Source organism: Musa acuminata, chromosome BXJ1-2, assembly GCF_036884655.1.
Source record: "Musa acuminata AAA Group cultivar baxijiao chromosome BXJ1-2, Cavendish_Baxijiao_AAA, whole genome shotgun sequence".
NCBI lineage: Eukaryota > Viridiplantae > Streptophyta > Magnoliopsida > Zingiberales > Musaceae > Musa > Musa acuminata.
Window position 1 is genome coordinate 23,625,255 of NC_088328.1, and position 22,556 is coordinate 23,647,810.

The window sequence follows — 22,556 nt, forward strand, 5'->3', positions numbered from 1 at the left end:
ATTGTTACAGAAAATGAAAAGCAGGAGCACTACATATCTGGCACCTTCTGAATACCCTCCCTGAGAATAGGTTCAAGACTTTCCAACGATGTCTGCTCATGAAACAAGATGTCAATTGCAAGTACATACCGGTTAGAAAAAAAGGAGCTACCAATATATTGTGTAAACAAACGAAATTTTCACCTTGGTTTTTATCACTATGACAAATCGTAATGTTGTTTTACGAGGGCGCAAAAAACCTCATCATCACATGTTATGTGAGATGTAGCATCAATATTGATCTAGACAATTTAGGAGGGTAATCGATCTCTCTCCCTCTCTCTCTCTGGAAACACACTATTTCATCTGTCTGCATTGATCTTTGATGGATGTTGGCCTTCTTTTCTGTATGGTGAACAGATTAAGGACACTTATTTTAACATAAGAATGAAAGTGAAAATTATAAGCTTGTTTGAACTTTAAAAGAGGCTTGTTTGAACTTTTGAACTAATAAATACAAAGGAGACATCAGAATTTCCAGTAAAATGTAAAAAAATAAAAAAAGAAGTTGGCCAATGCTCCTCTGATCATTCTTATCTCATTTATCATATACATGAACTAGAATAGAATACAAAGTACATATATGTTCAAAATATCCACGAACCATACAACAGCTAGAAATAAACTTCTAAACAGTAAATGTTTATTAATGGAAAACGGAAGTACAAACGAATGTACCCTTTAGTGGAACCCTTTTTAATTTAAATTATAGGGGTTGCATAACTAGAAAAAGGAGATGTAACGATGACCATAGACTGAGAAGAAAGAGATTTCAACGACCGATTCATCTCTCAACTCCTTAATCATCAAATGCAGAAAATATCCTAGTGTTGAAGTATATCGATCACATATTAGAAAAAATGATAAGAAATGCCCAGTTGAAGTGTTTAATTGATTCCCTCCCTATAGGCAGGCACACATGAAATGAGGTCGATCAGCATTCTTGCAGGAAATATCCAAGAACGTAATTCGAGGTGAGTTATGAACAACTGTCACGGTATAATTAAACTAGTGAGATCAACAATATAAGCACTACGAACGCAGACTAGATTTGGCTGGATTCATCCAAAAACCAAAAGACTTTCATGAACTGAGATATTCACTTGAATCTTCCAAGCAAGAAATCTCTATCGCATCTACGAAAGGATGATCCCAATCAAAGAATCATCACAACGATTATGGAAGAAAACAACAAAAAGACTAACAATCAAACACTAACCAACTGGAATATCAAGAAACAACAGGACCAATATATTGAACTTATAGAACAAGCGGATCGGGCCGATACATGCATCAAATACATCAAGAATCTTGGTGGCATGATCGAAACCAAGAAGGCCGCATCGGGAAGGAGAAGGGAAGATCAGGGGACGTACCTGCGGCAGGAGGAGATGGTCGCCGAACGCTTCTCCACAGTCGGGTTTCAGAAGAGCGGCAGCAGAACAAGAAGACAGCTAAATATCAAACGGAATGGAACAAGAAATGACGGCGGTTGTTAACTACCAATGGGAGAAACTAAAGGACAAATTTTAAGTTGAACTAATCCAATTATAATAATTTTACATTATATTATAGTATTTTTAATAATAATAATAATACTATAATATAATATAAAAATATCGTGTTATAGTATTACTATATTACATGTTTTTACTAAATATAATTGTCCTAATATTACATTATATTATAATTTTTAGTATTATTGAAAATACTATAAAGGAGGGTAAAAACATAATAGATATAATTTTTTGTAAAATTTATATAAAGATATGATTATGTTAATAAATATATTTTTTATAAAATTTATCGTAAAAATATGATTTTTAATAAAAAAAAATATAAAGATATGACTATAAATATAATATAGTCCATTATGTTAAATCATGAAATTATTAATTTATCATTTGGAGGTTGAAAATGTCAAATAAAATAATTGATAGAATCATCGTTAAAAGAAAATTCGGAGATCGAGCATCCAAGCTACAAAGATTTCAAACATAGCTAACAAAATAAAGTAGAATAAAAGAAACCAAAATGATAAAGAAATCTCATATGTTTTGAATATATATATATATATATATATATATATATATATATATATATATATATATATATATCATTTTTATTATTATGATTTATATTTTTAAAAAAATTATTTATGAAGAATAATAATAAGAAACTTCATCAAACATAATATCTTAAGATACCATATATCTATGTGTTCGTGGATCCATACATTTATAATATTTCTTTCTTTCATCGTTGTCAATAAAAATATATTTCTTAGCTTTAGCATCAAGTTTGTTTTTCTTTGGATCTAGTATGTATACATAGCACGAAGAACATATAGTTTTTCACTAAACATAAGCTCATATAGAAATTCTTTGTATGAAGCCAACATTTATAAGTCTCCATGAGATATCGAATCTTTCATGCAGTCATACTATTTTGTTGTGATGTATTTGTATATATAAGTTCCTTTTGATGTCATGCTCTTTACAAAAAGAGAAGTATTTATCAAGAAGTAAACTCTTCACCATTATCAGTGTATAATCTTTTAATTTTTCTTTCAAAAAACTTTCAACTGTTAACTTGAACTCTTGAAATTTAAAAAAAAAATTCATAAAATAAACACAAGTGAACCTTGTAAAATCATCAATAGAGATAAGCATATAACAAGAACATGAATAAGATGGTGTTTGAGTAGAGCCCATTAAATCGTCATGAATAAACTCCAATAAAAATTTACATTTTAAAAATGATATATCAAAAGATTGTCTATGTGCTTTGTCATATTGACATCCTTTGTAAACTTCATTACCACTAAAAATAGTAAGATCGAGAAGACCATTAATTTTTTCATGTACAACAAAACTGTTGCACTCAATTACTACAAAATGCATGCATTCCGTACATTCACGGTAAGTAACATAGTGTACCTGAAGAAGCCATGCAAAAAGGCAGGTGTTAAGGTATATTATTCACCAGAATCCAACAAAAACTCTCAACCGAAGCCAGTGTCGTAACACATACTTGCCTTTAGAATTTTTCATGTACAGCTACAGTTTAGAATTTTTCGAGTAAGTATACTGCCATGTAAGCTGGAGTTGTAAACCATCCAATTTCTGCAAGTTGTAGTTTTGGCAGTTGGATGTTCGATCCAAATCGTCTCAAATTGGAAGGGAGCAGTCTGAGGTGATCGTAATGTAAATCTTGACAATTTATGATGACGTCACCGGGTTAAACTGACCGGTTGTGAAACCGGTTCACCATCTGGTCCGATTTAAATCGTCCAATGTGAGATCATTTTGGGACATTCGAACCTGGACATTATAGCATGTCCCATGCATAATTAACACTTGTGGCGGCCGGAAAGGCTGTGTGCTACGACTCATAGCTCGACTCAAGACACCAGCCTGCATGCCCCACTGTACCACCCTCTCTTAATTAACTGCCACTCCAGCCCCGAGTGTCACCCCTTACGTCACGCTGTCGAGTGAAACATGTTCTGTATTTTCATTTGTACTGTTCTCTCTCACAATCAACGAATGGGGCAGGTAGCACATTATTGGACCAGAAACAGGAAGCAGCGTTCCGTTCCACGTCCAAAGGCACGAACGAACCTGGTGCAAACTCTACCCTCTCCTGGATGTGCATCGCTTGAGTCGGTCACCACTTTTGAGTTTTTTCCCATCTCCAATTCTCTGATATTATTTCCTCCTGACAACTACGTACCTCCTCCCAAGTTTTGGATCGACATGCGAATTAGGTGATGTTCCAAGTAGCCAAGTAAAGCACAAACTTGTTTCCTCCACCTCTGTGCACGAGTAACATAATTTGCACGAGAAACTGTATCGACTTCCTCTGGTGATCCTATATATGCATTTAGCTTCGGGTTTAAAACAAAATTTTACTGTTGTTGATAACTTGAATAAAAGTTAATGGTGAAGTTGGCACAAAAATGCCAATCGGTGCATCTAAGTTGAATAGCTCGGCTGATAAGAATGCGAAAACAAGGTCCATAGAAATGAATAAAAGGTGACTTCTTTATTCTTTCTCCTTTCTGATTCGATTGCCAACTTTTGTTTTGCTTCTTGCTTGCTTGCTTTCGCGCACCTTGGATAAACCTTGGATCAACATCCTCGCTGACGCAGCAGTTATCGCATATGAAGCAAGGCCTAAAGTTATTTCGCCCAACGCCATGCATGGGGTATAGTAGCATATGAAACATGCGATCGTCCTTCAACAGCACGTAGCGCGCATGTGTTTTGGAGGGGCAGATACATGCATTATATACAGCGTCAAATTGAGCACCACCAAGCACAAACACAATCCTTCTTATCGCACCAACACCCACATAATCCTTCTTCCCTGTCATAACCATGGCACAAATCAGTGGCACTGAGAGTCCATCATGGGCGGACCTCCTGGGACTCAACCACTGGTCCGGCCTTCTCGACCCCCTCGACGACACCCTCCGCGACCTTCTCCTCATGTGGGGTGACATGTGCCAGGTCACCGCCGATTCCTTCATCAGAGACAGCGACTCCCGGTATCGCGGCCTCTGTCGCTACTCCAAGAACAGCCTTCTCGACAAAACCTTCTTCCCCAATGCTGCCGACTACGAGGTGGTGGAGTACCTGTACGCCCTGTCAACGGTTCTATTTTTCCTGAAGGAATCCAACTGGATGGGCTACGTTGCGGTCTCCAGCAACGCGCATGCCGAGGCCGTCGGCCGCCGCGACATCTACGTTGTATGGCGCGGCACCAGCCGAATAATGGAGGCTTTCGAGGATATCACCATTCCTCTCTGGCCATTTGACGACGACAACGAAGATGTGAAGGTCATGCTCGGCTGGCGTGACATCTACAACTCGAGCGATCCCAACTTCGAGTTCAACAAAACGAGTGCACGGGACCAGCTGCTTGAAACAGTAAAAGAGCAAGTCGGGAAATACAAAGACGAGAACCTGACCATAGTTTGTGTTGGCCACAGCTTGGGAGGCGCCCTCGCCATCCTAAGCGCTTATGACATAGTGAAACATGGGCTATCGAAGATTGGGGAGACGGAGGAGTACTTCCCAGTATGCGCCATGGTGTTTGAATCCCCGCGAGTGGGGAATCAGGCTTTCCGTGACAGCTGGGAGCAGCAGCCCAACCTAAGATTACTACGTGTCAAGAACAAGGGAGACGGTGTTCCTGAACTGCCACGGCTAGAGTGGGGCTATGTTGACGTTGGCACAGTTCTGGAGGTGGCTTCGGAGCAATCAAGGTTCTTGAAGAGTGAGGGGGACAAGCACAACTTGCAAGTGATCCTGCACACTGTGGCCGGGTGGGAGGGGGCCAGCGGCGGCTTCGACCCGACCAGAGTGAAGAGGAGCCTTGCGCTGGTGAACAAGCAGGGCGACGATTTGGTGGACGAGTGCAAAATACCGGCGTCGTGGTGGGTGGAGAAGAACAAAGGAATGGTGCTCGACAAGGATGGCAACTGGGTGGAGGCGCCGCCTGAGATATGAATGTGCACGTGTCGCCAACTGGTGCGTACTATAATTACGCACGTATAGTCCGTCTACTTCAGCCTACTGCATCTGAACGTCACGCGTGCTACCAAGTCATCAGTCGGAGGTCTTGTATGCTATAGTCGTCCAGCGGCACGTGAGTACCCCCACGTGTTCCACTGCAAAATAAACGCATGCTGCTGCGTGCTTTGCTTTAAATATGTCTATCAGTGTTTGTGGCCGTATCGGTATCGGTTGCCACCCAAAAATAAATGAATAAATAAGTATCAGTATTGTGATGTCAACCATTTAATTCTGAATCGTGCTATTTGTCGTGACAAGCACAACTTGCAAGATCCCAGTTTGCTTCCTCCACCACGTTGCACGATTAATTCATGAGGTTGCAATGGTATCAAACGATTGGCATTACAGTACGTCTTCACTCTTGAATCCTCATCCGGATTTGAACCACAAAGATGATTTCGGATCTGAAGTCGTCTCCATGCAAAACAAAAACAAATTCGGTGGTTAATTGAAGTGATTTCCAACAGCCAATGTCTGACGTTGAAGTATATCGATCACATATTAGAAAAAATGATAAGAAATGCACAGTTTAATTGATTCCCTCCCTATAGGCAGGCACACATGAAATTGAGGTCGATCAGCATTCTTGCAGGAAATATCCAAGAACGTAATTCGAGGTGAGTTATGAACAACTGTCACGGAATAATTAAACTAGTGAGATCAATAATATAAGCACTACGAACGCACACTAGATTTGGCTGGATTCATCCAAAAACCAAAAGACTTTCATGAACTGAGATATTCACTTGAATCTTCCAAGCAAGAAATTTCTACCGCATCTACGAAAGGATGATCCCAATCAAAGAATCATCACAACGATTATGGAAGAAAACAACAAAAAGACTAACAATCAAACACTAACCAAGTCGAATCCTAATCACCAACAACTAGTACCATCACATGAATCATCGTAATCATCAAGAAGGGTGGAAATCGATAACTAAATTCTTTAAGAAAAGAGCAACGAATCCAAAGTATTAAAAGAACAATATACTGAACTTATAGAACAGGCGGATCCGGCCGATACATGCATCAAATACATCAAGAATCTTGGTGGTATGATGGGAACCAAGAAGGCCTGTTAGAGCTAGCCCCAGGATATTTACCACAAGGTAATTTTGGCAACACAACAAAGACAATAAAGCGGAAAGAATAAAAGCGAGACAAGAACACTAGAACACCAGATATACGTGGTTCGGTCAATTGACCTACATCCACAAACGAAAGAGGAGCAAATTACTACTGCAAAAAGAGGGACACTTACAAATGCCTTAGGAAGATGTTCCTACGCCATAAAACACATTCAGCTTCCTAATCAAGAAGACTTCTTGTGGTGCGTATCACATCAAAGCTCAGGCCCTTATTTATAGTTCCAAGACGAGACAACAAGTCTAATTTTCCCGATGTGGGACTATGGGACTTGCCAAACTAACAAATCTCCACCTTGGCATGTCCCAACAAAACTTGCTCCACCTTCTTCACAAAAGCCCCAACGGGCAATCACCAACAATGAATACCAACCAAGTCCAAGCACTGCTTAAACTTGTAAACCGGAAGAGGCTTCGTAAACATATCAGCTGGATTGTCCTTCATATGAATTTTCTGAACAAGGACCTTTCCCTCAGCAATAGTATCCCATTTGCATCCAACAATTTTCTTACCAAAAGGCGGCTTCACAAGATCCCAAGTTCTATTCCGATGGAGAGACTCAATTTCTTCATTCATCGCAATCAACCACTTAACGGAATTATCACAAGAAACTGCATCTGAGTAGGAAGTAGGCTCACCAACTTCACTTGTCTCTTCTGCAACAGACAAAGCATATGCAACCAAATTTGCATATCTTTATGGTGGTCGAATATCTCTCCGTGGTCTATCCTTGGCTATGGAATATTGCTCTTCCTCTGGAGCAACTGCATCAGTAGACTCGGGACCATCTACTGGCATTCTTTGAGTAGAAGAGTTCGACTTAAAAGAATCTGAACTACCAATCTCAAGCTCCACCTGCTTCTGCGCACTATCATTTGTACAACTAGTAGAATCCTCTTTGGAAGATAGCATAGATAATTCATCAAAAATAACATCTCTACTGATTATAAATTTTGGGGATTTGAGATCAGGACACCATAATCTGTATCCTTTCACCCCAGAAGCATACCCAAGGAAAATGCACTTTTTAGCCCGAGGCTCTAATTTTCCTTCATTTACATGCATGTATGATGGACACCCAAAAATTTTAAAATCAGAGTAATCAGCAGGAGTACTTGACCAAACTTCCTCTGGAGTTTTAAAATCAAGTGCTGCAGAAGGAGCGCGGTTGACAACGTAATAGGCCATATTAATCGCCTCTGCCCAAAAGTCTTTTGTCAACCCTGCATTTGAGATCATACACCTCGCTCTCTCCAAGAGTGTTCTGTTCATACGTTCGGCCACACCATTTTGCTGAGGCGTCATCCTAACAGTGCGATGCCGAACGATTCCTTCATTTTTATAGAATTCTTCAAAATCACCTTCACAAAATTCCATGCCATTATCTGTTCGAAGCCGCTTAATTTGTTTACATGTTTGCTTCTCAATCAAAGCCTTCCATTGTTTAAAGGTTAGAAAAACATCATTTTTATGCTTCAGAAAATAAACCCAAACTTTCCTGGAATAATCGTCAATGAAAGTCAACATATACTTGGCACCACCCTTAGACTGAACTTGAGCTGGACCCCAAAGGTCTGAATGAATATAGTCGAGAGTACCTTTCGTTTTGTGAACTGCCGGAGAAGTGAAGCTGACTCTTTTTTGCTTTCCAAAAATGCAGTGTTCACAAAAATCAAGTGGCCCAGTACTCTGTCCGCAAAGTAGACCCCTTTTGCTCAATATGCTTAAACCTTTTTCGCTCATATGACCCAAACGCATATGCCATAATTTGGTGATGTCAGAATCAGACAATGATGATGACGAAACTGTAACTGAACCTGTGACAGTAGTTCCCTGCAGAATATACAAGCTACCGGACCTACAAGCTTTCATAACAATAAGGGCACTTCTAGAAACTTTCATAACTCCACCTTCAGCTGTGTATTTACACCCAAGGGCCTCTAGGATGCCTAAAGAGATGAGATTCTTTTTCAAATCAGGAACATGTCTAACATTAGTGAGCGTCCTCATAATACCATCATGCATTTTAATTCGGATTGTTCCTCTACCAACAACATCACATGCGGCATTATTGCCCATCAAAACAATTCCACAATTACAAGATTCATATGTTGAAAACAAATCCCTATTGGGACACATGTGATAAGAACAACCTGAATCTAAAATCCATTCATTTTTAGACCTCGTCCTGTCATCAATAGCAGAAAAAATATTTCCAACATTTTCATCAATTGCTACACTAACTTCAGCGGATTCAGTAGTTTTTTCAACAAATTTTTCCTTTTGCTTTAATTTATTTTTCAATTTAAAGCAATCAGATTTAATGTGCCCCATTTTATGACAATATCTGCATTCCAAATTTCTATGTCTGGATTTAGATCTAGATTTAGATCTACTACTGTCAAATTCTCTTTTATCCATTCTCCCCCTAACAACCAGACCCTCAGCCTGATTCTCTTTACTTTCCCCAGTGATATTCCTGTCTATCTGCTCCTTAGATTTCAGTGCAGATTTAATTTCTTGATACAAAACTGTTTCTTTTCCATAAATCAAAGTATCACGGAAATGCTTAAAAGATTGAGGAAGAGAACACAAGAGTAACAAAGCCTTATCCTCATCATCAATTTTTGCATCTATATTCTCCAAATCCATAACCAAAGAATCAAACTTATCAAGATGCGAGAGTATAGATGAACCTTCAATCATCCGAAGCATATACATACTCTGCTTCAAGTAGAGACGATTCTCCACTGTCCTCTTCATGTACAAGGCTTTAAGTTTGTCCCACATGCTCTTAGCCGTAGTCTCCGTAGCTACCTCCCGTAAAACCTCGTTAGAGAGATTTAGAATGATGCTGGATCGGGCCTTCTTATCCATACCCGCAAGATCTTCCTTTGACATACCATCTGGAATGTTCTCAGCACCCTGAAGTGCCAAATCAACTCCGTCTTGAACCAGAATGGCCTCCATCTTGAGTTGCCACATGCCGAAGTTGACATTTCTATCGAATTTCTCGACAACAATCTTTGTTATTGTCATCGTTGCCAAAAGATCCCAGAACCAGGCTCTGATACCAGTTTGTTAGAGCTAGCCCCAGGATATTTACCACAAAGTAATTTTGGCAACACAATAAAGACAATAAAGCGGAAAGAATAAAAGCGAGACAAGAACACCAGAACACCAGATATACGTGGTTCGGTCAATTGACCTACATCCACAAACGAAAGAGGAGCAAATTACTACTGCAAAAAGATGGACACTTACAAATGCCTTAGGAAGATGTTCCTAGGCCATAAAACACCTTCAGCTTCCTAAACAAGAAGACTTCAAACCATAAGCAGGTTTTCTTGTGATGCCTACTGTACTTCTTGTGGTGTGTATCACATCAAAGCTCAGGCCCTTATTTATAGTTCCAAGACGAGACAACAAGTCTAATTTTCCCGATGTGGGACTATGGGACTTGCCAAACTAACAAGGCCGCATCGGGAAGGAGAAGGGAACATCAGGGGATGTACCTGCGGCAGGAGGAGATGGTCGGCGAAGGCCTCTCCACAGTCGGGTTTCAGAAGACAGCTAAATATCAAACGGAAAAGGAACAAGAAATGACGGCGGTTGTGAACTACCAATGGGAGAAACTAAAGGACGAATTTTAATTTGAACTAATCCAATTATAATAATTTTACATTATATTATAATATTTTTAATAATAATAATAATAATAAATACTATAACATAATATAAAAATATTGTGTTATAGTATTACTATATTGCATGTTTTTACTAAATATAATATTACTAAATATAATTGTCCTAATATTACATTATATTATAAATTTTAGTATTATTGAAAATACTATAAAGGAGTGTAAAATCATAATAAATATTTTTTTTTGTAAAATTTATATAAAGATGTTATTATTGTTAATAAATAATTTTTTTTATAAAATTTATCATAAAAAATATGATTTTTTAATAAAATTTTATAAATATATGATTATATAAAGATATTACTATAAATATAATAATAGTCGGTTATGTTAAATCATAAAATTATTAATTTATCATTTGGAGGTTGAAAATGTCAAATAAAAGAATTGATCGAATCATCGTTAAAAGATAATGCGGAGATGGAGCATGCAAACTACAAAGATTTCAAACATAGCTAACAAAATAAAGTAGAATAAAAGAAACCAAAATGATAAAGAAATCTCATATGTTTTGAATAGACATTACCTAGAGAAGTTTTGTTTCAAGTTCTTGCCTCTTTGAAGTCGTGACAAATTCATCAAAATAAATAACCTCCATGTCATCATATCTGCAAAAAGAAAAAGGAACTTGAAGAGTTCCAAGGAGAAATTAAACCACAGAAACTACTCAGAAACAAAACTGTCGCACTCAATTACTACAAAATGCATGCATTCCGTACATTCACGGTAAGTAACATAGTGTACCTGAAGAAGCCATGCAAAAAGGCAGGTGTTAAGGTATATTATTCACCAGAATCTAACAAAAACTCTCAACCGAAGCCAGTGTCGTAACGCATACTTGCCTTTAGAATTTTTCATGTACAGCTACAGTTTAGAAATTTTCGAGTAAGTATACTGCCATGTAAGCTGGAGTTGTAAACCATCCAATTTCTGCAAGTTGTCGTTTTGGCAGTTGGATGTTCGATCCAAATCGTCTCAAATTGGAAGGGAGCAGTCTGAGGTGATCGTAATGTAAATCTTGACAGTTATGATGACGTCACCGGGTTAAACTGACCGGTTGTGAAACCGGTTCACCATCCGGTCCGATTTAAATCGTCCAATGTGAGATCATTTTGGGACATTCGAACCTGGACATTATAGCATGTCCCATGCATAATTAACACTTTGTGGCGGCCGGAAAGGCTGTGTGCTACGACTCATAGCTCGACTCAAGACACCAGCCTGCATGCACCACTGTACCACCTTCTCTTAATTAACTGCCACTCCAGCCCCGAGTGTCACCCCACGCTGTCGAGTGAAACATGTTCTGTATTTTCATTTGTACTGTTCTCTCTCACAATCAACGAATGGGGCAGGTAGCACATTATTGGACCAGAAACAGGAAGCAGCGTTCCGTTCCACGACCAAAGGCACGAACGAACCTGGTGCAAACTCTACCCTCTCCTGGATGTGCATCGCTTGAGTCGGTCACCACTTGAGTGTTTTCCCATCTCCAATTCTCTGATATTATTTCCTCCTGACAACTACGTACCTCCTCCCAAGTTTTGGATCGACATGCGAATTAGGTGATGTTCCAAGTAGCCAAGTAAAGCACAAACTTGTTTCCTCCACCTCTGTGCACGAGTAACATAATTTGCACGAGAAACTGTATCGACTTCCTCTGGTGATCCTATATATGCATTTAGCTTCGGGTTTAAAACAAAATTTTACTGTTGTTGATAACTTGAATAAAAGTTAACGGTGAAGTGTTGGGTCCAGTCCATATGTGGGTTTGGACAATTGGGCCTGGGCCTATTAAGCCCAAATCAGTAATTAAGAGAGAAAGGGCAAAATTGGGCAGCGTGCAACGTGGGTGTGTGCGCAGATCTGATTGCAGCGTGTGTGCGGCGGCGTGTAGTGAGAAAAGAGGAGAGAGAAATAGAGAGTGAAAATAAAGTTTTTGAGTTTTTTGCTTGACGATCGGTGGCCAAACGTTGTCAGTTTCGGCCCAAATTTTATGTGGAGAATCCTTGCAGCAAACTCTACAATCCTAACGGTGTTGATCTGCAGTTTACTCTCTCTAAGGTACTTTCCTGCGATATCCACTCTGTGAGATCTAGAATTCTCTTTTGAAGAGATCCATCGTGATGAAGATATGCTATCCTTGAGCCAAGATCTATGTTCTTGATGTTATTCTGATCCTCTAGTTATTCTAGAGAAGACCTACTGTAAACCTGTTATCATTATTATTGATGGTGGAAGTTTGAGGTGGACTACGGTCCCGTGGTTTTTCCCACATTGGGTTTTCCACGTTAAAAAGATTTGGTCTCACTGTGTGATTGATTTATTGCTCTATTGTTTATGTTGTGCTGATTGATATTAGCATTTTAATATCAAGTTGGTATTTTGATGAGGAACCTATTTTGATACACAAAGAGGGAAAAGAATTATTCCGCATTAACAGGTTTCTTCCCAACAAGTGGTATCAGAGCATCAGGTTGTTTGGTGCTAGTTTTCTTGTGTGATTGAAATGGAGTCAGATGGTATGATTAAATTGAACTCATCAAATTATTCCACTTGGAGGCGTTTGATGGAAGATTTGCTCTATTGCAAAGATTTGTATAAGCCTATCAAGGTTAAAGATAAACCTTCTATTATGGACGATGAAGAATGAGAAGTTCAACATAGAAAAGCTATTGCCTATATTAGAAGATGGATGGATATAAACTTGCATGAGCATATTTCAGATGAAATCAGAGCTGATGTTGTTTGGCAAAGGTTAGAAAATCTCTTTGCGAAGAAGACAGTGGGAAATAGAATTTCTCTCCTCAGAAGACTTGTAAATTTGAAGTATAAAGATGGTGGTAACATTGTTGAGCACATAAGCCTATTTCAGAGTCTTGCAAACAAGTTGGTTGCTATGAAAATGAATATAGATGATGAGATGCAGGGATTATTACTTCTCAGCTCTTTACCAGAAAGTTGGGAAACGTATGTGGTGACTATTTGTAACTCCACGCCAGAGGGGACTCTAACCATAGATATGGTTAAAGACAGTTTGCTAAATGAAGATGCAAGAAGGAAAGAACAGGGTGAATCTTCTTCTGGTGCATTTGTTACTGAAAAACAAGAAAGACGTGGAAGAAGTCATAGCAGAAATCCATATGGTTATAGAGGAAGATCCAAGTCTAGAAGAGATATCAAATGTTTTCACTGTAATAGGCCAGGTCACATGAAGAAAGAGTGTAGGTTTTGGAAGCGAGAACAGAATGAAAGGAAGAAAAATGAGAAAGAGATCAATACAGTTGCTGCTGAAGGTAATATCGCTATTGTCTGTGATGAAGGTTGTGTTAGCCTTGTAGCTCAGGACAGTAATTGGGTAATTGACTCTGGTGCTTCATTTCATGTTACTTCTCATGGTGATTTCTTTAGATCTTACAGTGCTAGTGATTTTGGTAATGTCAGAATGGGAAACAACGGTACATCTAAGATTGTGGGTATTGGAGATATTTGCTTGGAGACTAGTATTGGGAGCAAATTGATACTCAAAGATGTAAGGCATGTTCCAGATATTCGTCTTAACTTGATATCTACAGGTAGACTTGATGATGAGGACTTTGCATATTATTTTGGTGAAAGTAAATGGAAACTCACGGTTCTCTAATTGTGGCAAAAGGAAAGAAGATTAACTCTTTTTATGTCATGGAAGCTAAGCTACACAAAGGAGAGATTAATGCAATTCGAAAAGGTGAAAGTATAGATCTTTGGCATAAGAGGCTTGGACATATCAGCGAGAAGGGACTTCAAACTCTTGCTAGAAAGCAGTTCTTACCAGAGTTGCAAGGTACATCTCTTAAATCTTGTGATCATTGCTTAGTTGGAAAAACACATAGAGTTGCATTTCAGAAATATCCATCATCTAGAAGATCTTATGTTATTGATTTAGTTCATATTGATGTTTATACTATGCAAACTAGAACTCTTGGAGGTGCTCTTTATTTTGTTACTTTTATTGATGACCATTCTAGAAAAGTTTGGGCTTTTGCTTTGAAATCTAAAGACCAGGTACTCGATGCTTTCAAGGAGTTTCATGTTAGTGTTGAAAGAGAAACTGATAGAAAACTCAAGTGTGTTCGATCAGATAATGGTGGCGAGTACAGGGGTCCTTTTGAGAATTATTGCAGGTTTCATGGTATCAGGCTTGAGAAAACAGTTCCTAAAACTCCTCAGCAGAACGGTGTGGCAGAAAGGATGAACAGAACTATTGAAGAAAGGATTAGGTGTATGCTTTCTCACGCCAAGTTACCAAAGTCATTTTGGGGAGAGGCTATGAGAACTACAGTTGACCTGATAAATCTTTCTCCATCAGTTCCTCTGCAAGGTGATGTTCCAGAGAGAGTATGGAGAGGAAAAGATATATCTTATAATCATTTGAAAGTCTTTGGGTGTAAAGCATTTGTTCACATTCCCAAAGATGAGAGGTCCAAGCTTGATAATAAGGCAAAAGCATGTATCTTCTTGGGATATGGTCATGAAGAGTTTGGGCACAGATTATGGGATCCTTGCTTGAGATGAGATCCTTGCTTGAGAATCATACTTATGACTTGGTAAGATTGCCTAAAGAGAAGAAAGCTCTCAAGAATAAGCGAGTTTACAAATTGAAGACTGAAAGCAATAGCTCACAACAGAGATACAAGGCACGACTAGTTGTGAAAGGATTCAGTCAGAAGAAAGGTATTGACTTTGAAGAAATATTTTCTCCGGTTGTGAAAATGTCCTCTATCCGAGTTGTTCTTGGTTTGGCTGCCCGCTTGAATTTAGAAGTTGAACAACTTGATGTAAAAACATCATTTCTTCATGGTGACTTAGAAGAAGAAATTTACATGGAGCAACCAGAAGGTTTCAAAGTCAAGGGAAAAGAAAATCTGGTATGTAAGCTTAAGAAAAGCTTATATGGACTCAAACAGGCACCTAGACAGTGGTACAAGAAGTTTGATTCCTTTATGATGAGCCAAGGGTATGATAGAACCACATCTGATCATTGTGTGTTTATGAAAAAATTTTCAGGTGATGATTTTATTATTTTACTGCTATATGTTGATGATATGTTGATTGTTGGTCATGATGTTGGAAAAATTGAAAAGCTTAAAAGAGAGCTAAGTAAGTCTTTTGCCATGAAAGACTTAGGATCGGTGAGACAAATACTTGGCATGAAGATTCTTCGTGATAGGAAGAAAAGGAAGATTTGGCTATCTCAGGAGACTTACATTGAAAAGGTTCTTGAAAGATTCAACATGAGTAAAGCCAAAGCAGTTTGTTCTCCACTTGCAGGTCATTTCAAGCTGAGTTCAAAACAATGTCCTACAGGTGAGAAAGAAAAAGAAGAAATATCCAGAGTGTCTTACTCATCTGCAGTAGGCAGTTTGATGTATGCTATGGTTTGTACTAGGCCAGATATAACTCATGCAGTTGGAGTTGTTAGCCGATTTCTCTCAAATCCTGGAAAGGAACATTAGGCAGTAGTGAAATGGATATTAAGATATCTAAGAGGTACTTCCAGGTTGTGTTTATGTTTTGGTGATGATGAACCTGTGTTAGAAGGGTACATAGATGCAGACATGGCAGGCAATACTGATTCCAGGAAGTCCACTTCGGGATTCTTGATGACATTTGCAGGAGGAGCAGTCTCTTGGCAGTTTAAGTTACAGAAGTGTGTTGCTCTATCAACCACAGAAGCAGAATATATAGCAGTTACTGAAGCCTGCAAGGAAGCTTTATGGATGAAAAAGTTTCTACAGGAATTGGGCTTGAAACAGGAAGGATATATTGTTTACTGTGACAGTCAGAGCGCTATTCACCTCTCCAAGAATTCAACATACCATTCTAGATCCAAGCATATTGATGTGAGATATCACTAGATTCGTGATGTGCTTGAGATGAAAGAATTACAATTGGAAAAGGTGCATACCAATGATAATGGTTCAAATATGTTGACAAAGTCTTTGCCTAAGGAGAAGCTTAAAGCATGTAGGCGAAGAGCGGGCTTGGTACAGCCCACCATATGAGCTGGAGGGGGAGAATTGTTGGGTCCAGCCCATATGTGGGCTTGGACAATTGGGCCTATTGAGAGAAAGGCCAAAATTAGGCAGCGTGGGTGTGTGCGCAGATCTGATTGCAGCGTGTGTGCGGCGGCGTGCAGTGAGAAAAGAGGAGAGAGAAATAGAGAGAGAAAGTAATGTTTTTGAGTTTTTTGCTTGACGATCGGTGGCCAAACGTTGTCAGTTTCGGCCCAAATTTTATGTGGAGAATCCTTACAGCAAACTCTACAATCCTAACGGTGTTGATCTGCAGTTTACCCTCTCTAAGGTACTTTCCTGCGATATCCACTCTGTGAGACCTAGAATTCTCTTTTGAAGAGATCCATCCTACGTGATGAAGATATGCTATCCTTGAGCCAAGATCTATGTTCTTGATGTTATTCTGATCCTCTAGTTATTCTAGAGAAGACCTACTGTAAACCTGTTATCATTATTATTGATAGTGAAAGTTTGAGTAGGACTACGGTCCCGTGGTTTTTCCCACATTGGGTTTTCCACGTTAAAAAGATTTGGTCTCACTGTGTGATTGATTTATTGCTCTATTGTTTATGTTGTGCTGATTGATATTAGCATTTTGATATCAAGTTGGTATTTTGATGAGGAACCTATTTTGATACACAAAGAGGGAAAAGAATTATTCCGCATTAACAGGTTTCTTCCCAACATGAAGTTGGCATAAAAATGCCAATCGGTGCATCTAAGTTGAATAGCTCGGCTGATAAGAATGCGAAAACAAGGTCCATAGAAATGAATAAAAGGTGACTTCTTTATTCTTTCTCCTTTCTGATTCGATTGCCAACTTTTGTTTTGCTTCTTGCTTGCTTGCTTGCTTGCTTGCTTGCTTTCGCGCACCTTGGATAAACCTTGGATCAACATCCTCGCTGACGCAGCAGTTATCGCATATGAAGCAAAGGCCTAAAGTTATTTCGCCCAACGCCATGCATGGGGTTGCATATGAAACATGCGATCGTCCTTCAACAGCACGTAGCGCGCATGTGTTTTGGAGGGGCAGATACATGCATTATATACAGCGTCAAATTGAGCACCACCAAGCACAAACACAATCCTTCTTATCGCACCAACACCCACATAATCCTTCTTCCCTGTCATAACCATGGCACAAATCAGTGGCACTGAGAGTCCATCATGGGCGGACCTCCTGGGACTCAACCACTGGTCCGGCCTTCTCGACCCCCTCGACGACACCCTCCGCGACCTTTTAGATCTTATTACATAATCAATCTTAGCTAATTAATACTTTTTTTTAATGAATTTCATACTTCTATTTCATCATTTAGATCTTCTAATAATACTAATTTATAAATATTCATTAAGATTATTCAGGTTTCTCTTTCATCCTCCTTGAAAAATCAGCCAAGAATATTTTCATCTGACATATGAATGAATTGTTTAAATCTCAAATATTATGCTTCAGCATTTGTTACCTCTTTAAATTCCTCAAAACCAAAGGTTAACACCTTCTGATCCAAGTAAGGATCTTTTATCTTAACCATTCACGTCTAATAATTCAAATCCTATCAAATCCTGTTCAGATACAATATGCATTTTTATTGTCGAAAAAAATAAATAAAAATACACACTGCCATCATGCTGACGTCACCCAATCAAATCAAATCGGTTCATAGCCGGGCCCGGTTTTTTTTTTACATTTGGTCACAAAAACGGTCCAGTGTTTCGTGCGTACGTTATACATATGGGGCCGCTAAAAACAGTACCGGAGCCACGACGCAAGGTACGACTCGAGCGGACGCTCTGCCCTCTCCCAGAAAGGTCACCACTTACGTCACGCTATTACCGGACAAAGGAAGTGCACGCATGTGTTTCTCCTTTCTTCTTCTTCTTCTTCTTCTTCTTCTTCTCTCTCCTCCCTCTAAGAGCCCTCCTTCCTCCTACTTCTGGATCCGTCCAAACTAAATAAGGACAGCCATGTACTCTGCTGACACAGCATCGCAAAACCGAAGCAAGATCCCAGTTTGCTTCCTCCACCACGTTGCACGATTAATTCATGAGGTTGCATAGTATCAAACGATTGGCATTACAGTACGTCTTCACTCTTGAATCCTCATCCGGATTAGAACCTAACATGGCATTGCATGACACACATGTGTTTCATGCATATGGAAGCACAGGCAGATGCATCGATATATATAGTCTTCGCCACCAGGCACCTCGCATCCCAAACACAGTCGATCCCACCATCTCCTGTTGTCCTACCAAAACCTAAAACTGGTCCTCTCTCCTTGTGTCGCAAAACATGGGGCACAATGCTGACAGTGAGAACCCATCGTGGGCGGAGCTCCTGGGATCAAATCACTGGGCCGGCCTTCTCGACCCCCTCGACTACTCCCTCCGCTGCCTCCTCCTGAAATTTGGCGACGTGTGTCAGGTCACCACCGACTCCTACATCACGGCCCTTGACTCCAAGAAGTACAGCGGCAATTGCAGCTACAGCATGGACAGGCTCCTCGACCAGACCTTCTTTACCTACGCTGCTGACTACCACGTCGTCCAATACCTCATTGCCAATTCGCAGGGTTGGATGGGCTATGTAGCGGTCTCCAACAGCGCTCACGCCGACGGATCCGGAGTCCGCGAGATCTACGTCGTATGGCGCGGGACCGAAGGAACCAAAGAGTGGTGCGACGATATCCCCAAAACTCTCGTGCCGTTCGACGACTCCACCAGCGATGTTCCGATGGTCATGAAAGGCTGGTTTGAGATCTACACCGTGGTAGCCGACGTGCAGACGAAGGAGAGCGCCAGGGAGCAGCTACTAGCTAAGATAAAAGAGCTGGTGGAGCAGTACAAAGACGAGAGCCTCAGCATAGTTTGTCTCGGCCACAGCCTTGGAGGCGCCCTTGCTATCTTAAGCGCTTACGATATAGTGAGGAGTGGGTTGTCTAAGATCGGGGAGAAAGAGGAGTTCCCCGTTTGCACCATGGTGTTTGGTTCACCGCGAGTGGGGAATCAGGCCTTCAGCGATAGCTGGGCGAAGCTGCCCAATCTGAGAGCTCTGCGTGTCTTGAACAAAGATGATCTTGACATTCCAAACTTTCCGCCAACTTCAGATGGCTACGTTGACATTGGCACGGTTCTGACCGTGGATTCCAGAAAGTCGCCGTGCTTGAAGACAAATCATGACAGGCATAACTTGCAGGTGAACCTGCACACGGTGGCCGGGTGGACCGGGGAGAACGGCGACTTCGACTGCACCATCGTGAAGAGGAGCCTTGCGCTGGTGAACAAGCACGGTGGCTATCTGAGTATAAACCCGGCGCTGCCGTCGTGGTGGGCGGAGAAGAACAAAAGGATGGTGCGTGGCGAGGACGGCTTGTGGTCTGAGTTACCGCCCGAGTCCTAGTTGAAGGGTCAAACGTCGCATGACGATGGAGCTGCAGGTCATCTGATCGAGGCATGCACGCATGTGGCGGATGCCTCCTCCTCCTCCTCCTCGTCGTCGTCGTCGTCGTCGTCGTCTTGTCACTTTTCAGTTGGTGTGATGTGTTCCGTGTGTGGGCGTCGTAATAAGTAGTCCGAAGCCTCCTCTACGCCATAAATCGGACAACTTCTCGCTTGCTTTATCCGATCATAAATATAAATTTGTCATATCATGGTTTATACAATCCAGTCAACGTTTCGCATTACACATTTTGAAAATTTTCTTTAAAATATGATGGGATTTAACGAAGCATAGATTATAAATGAAGAAGGGAGTCGATTCAAAACTAAAATTTTTTATTAAACACAATAACTTATAAAACTTCTACCTTCATCTCTTTTTTCTTCTTAAATCGGGTCAATCCAACCAAATCTATGATTTCAACTCACATAAAGATTAGATAAAGTTCAATTTAATATTCCAATATAAAACAAATTCATGTGCCTGCTCCGACCATAGCATCTCAAGAAAACAAAACGGCCTATCATATCAGACCAAAGAGAGGCAAAAAGAAGTCCCAATCCTTTTATGTCATACTCCTTGCAAAAAAGAAAAAAAAGAAGTATCAATCAGAAGAAAACTCTTCGCCAACATCAGTGTGCAATCTTTTAATTTTTCTTTGAAAGATTAACTCATAAAATAAACCCAAGTAAACCTTGTAAAATCATCAATAGAGATAAGCATATAACGAGAACATAAATAAGATGGTGTTTGAGTAGAGTCCATTAAATCGCTATGAATAAACTCCAATGAAAATTTACATTTTGAAAGTGATATATCAAAAGGGTGTTTGTGTGCTTTGCTATTGACACCGTTCATAAACTTTATTACCACTAAAAGTAGTAAGATCGAGAAGACCATTCATTAAATTTTTCTACATCATAATCTTTAATTTTAAAAAAATTATATGACCAAGTCTAGCATACCAGATCGATGCACTATCATTTGTACTCATCTTATCAACATAAGTAGTTGACACCGACAAAACATGTAAATCTTTGACCCTTTTACCATAATATACTATATGTGCATCTAATTCTTTTATATTATAAAGAATCTTGACTTTATTAGGATCAAAAAGAACAAAATTTATATCATCAACTGCATTTGCAATAGAGAAGAGATTTTTCTTCGTACTTGGAATATGGTACACACTCTTCATTGTAGTAGGATCATTATCTTTATTTGAGATTATAATAATACCATTATTTTTCATTTGGTGAATATTATTATTTGTCATTGTAATTACATATTTACCTTCATATTGATGAATATTAGTGAATTTGGTACTATCACCAGCGAAATAATGATCACATCCTGAATCAACAATCTAGTCATTTTCAAAATTGATAGATGTCATTGCCTTACTAATTTCAACCATAAAACATTTGTCCCAATTTTCAGCATTAGAACAATCTTCTTTATTTGCAATATTTTTTTTTTGAATCTTCACACAGATAGTTTTTCTTGATATGGCCTAACTTGTCACACCTATAATACTTGATCTTCTTTCGATTTGCACAATTATTTGAAGAAGACTCTTGCTTACTTACCATCATTCTTCTTCTTTTTATTGTTATCATTACCCTTTTTCTTATTTATAAAAAGGGCATCTCCATCTCCCCTCTGAAATAGAAGTTCCTATCGTTTGACGAGCTAGGGATTCCTAAGAAGTAAGAAGATTTTTCAATTGTACTAAAAATGATTGTTGAACCCATCCTTGAATCGATGTAACATAAAAAATATATTCTATTCGAATACCATGAATAATATAATGTTTCATTCGTACATCGCACATCTAGATCTAAGAGTGATATCATTGAACATAAATTTTTAATCTTAAAAAAATACTAAGAAATTAAGATGTTATGTTGGATAGTATTTGTTAAATCATTCTTCAAATACTAAAGCTAAGTGATATTTTTTTTTATTGAGCAATGCATCAAGAGTGATCCTCTTTAAAGTTGATTTACATCGAATAATATGTTCAAAGAGATCATGGGAAATATATATATATATATATATATATATATATATAATATAAATTCAACCTTTTTATTTAAAATCCTCCATCTTTTCATGACGTCTCCATTTGCAATATCGGGTACTGTTGTTGTATTGCCACCAATCACATCTCATAGATCTTCTTGAGATAAAGACTCCAAACAAGTCTTCTAGATCTTATAGTTACACTTATTGATAAGTTCAATACCAAATTCATCAACTCAACTATAATTTTTTATAGTTGAAAAAGATTATTTTCTTTACTAAGAAGAGCTTGAAATACATATTATCACTCTTGTGGCTTTGATATCATATAAGAAAAAGAGAATCACATGTAAGTATAACCTTTTCTCAAATAGTAGTAACAAGATACTAATAGCCCAAAATCGTAGTAACAAGGTACTAATAGCCTAAAATCAAATCAAATAAAAAAAGATGCCACCTATTTATGGATATAAAATACAAAGAATCCTTAATCCCTATAACTCTACCATCTATTTATGGATATAAAGTACAAGAATCCTTAATCTCTATAACT

At 38.9% G+C, this 22,556-nt stretch overlaps 2 protein-coding genes across 2 annotated transcripts; both read left to right on the forward strand.

Moving 5' to 3' along the window:
• The first annotated feature begins 4,421 nt into the window (after positions 1-4,421).
• LOC135611659 (phospholipase A1-II 5-like) lies at positions 4,422-5,555 on the forward strand. Its single transcript, XM_065107303.1, has one exon. It carries the CDS (start codon positions 4,422-4,424, stop codon positions 5,553-5,555), a length of 1,134 nt encoding a protein of 377 aa, XP_064963375.1.
• Positions 5,556-18,732: 13,177 nt separating this feature from the next.
• On the forward strand, positions 18,733-20,202 carry LOC135612710 (phospholipase A1-II 5-like). Its single transcript, XM_065109317.1, has one exon. The coding sequence runs from the start codon at positions 18,830-18,832 to the stop codon at positions 19,934-19,936; it is 1,107 nt and encodes a 368-aa protein (XP_064965389.1). The 5' UTR covers positions 18,733-18,829; the 3' UTR covers positions 19,937-20,202.
• The last annotated feature ends 2,354 nt before the right edge of the window (positions 20,203-22,556 follow it).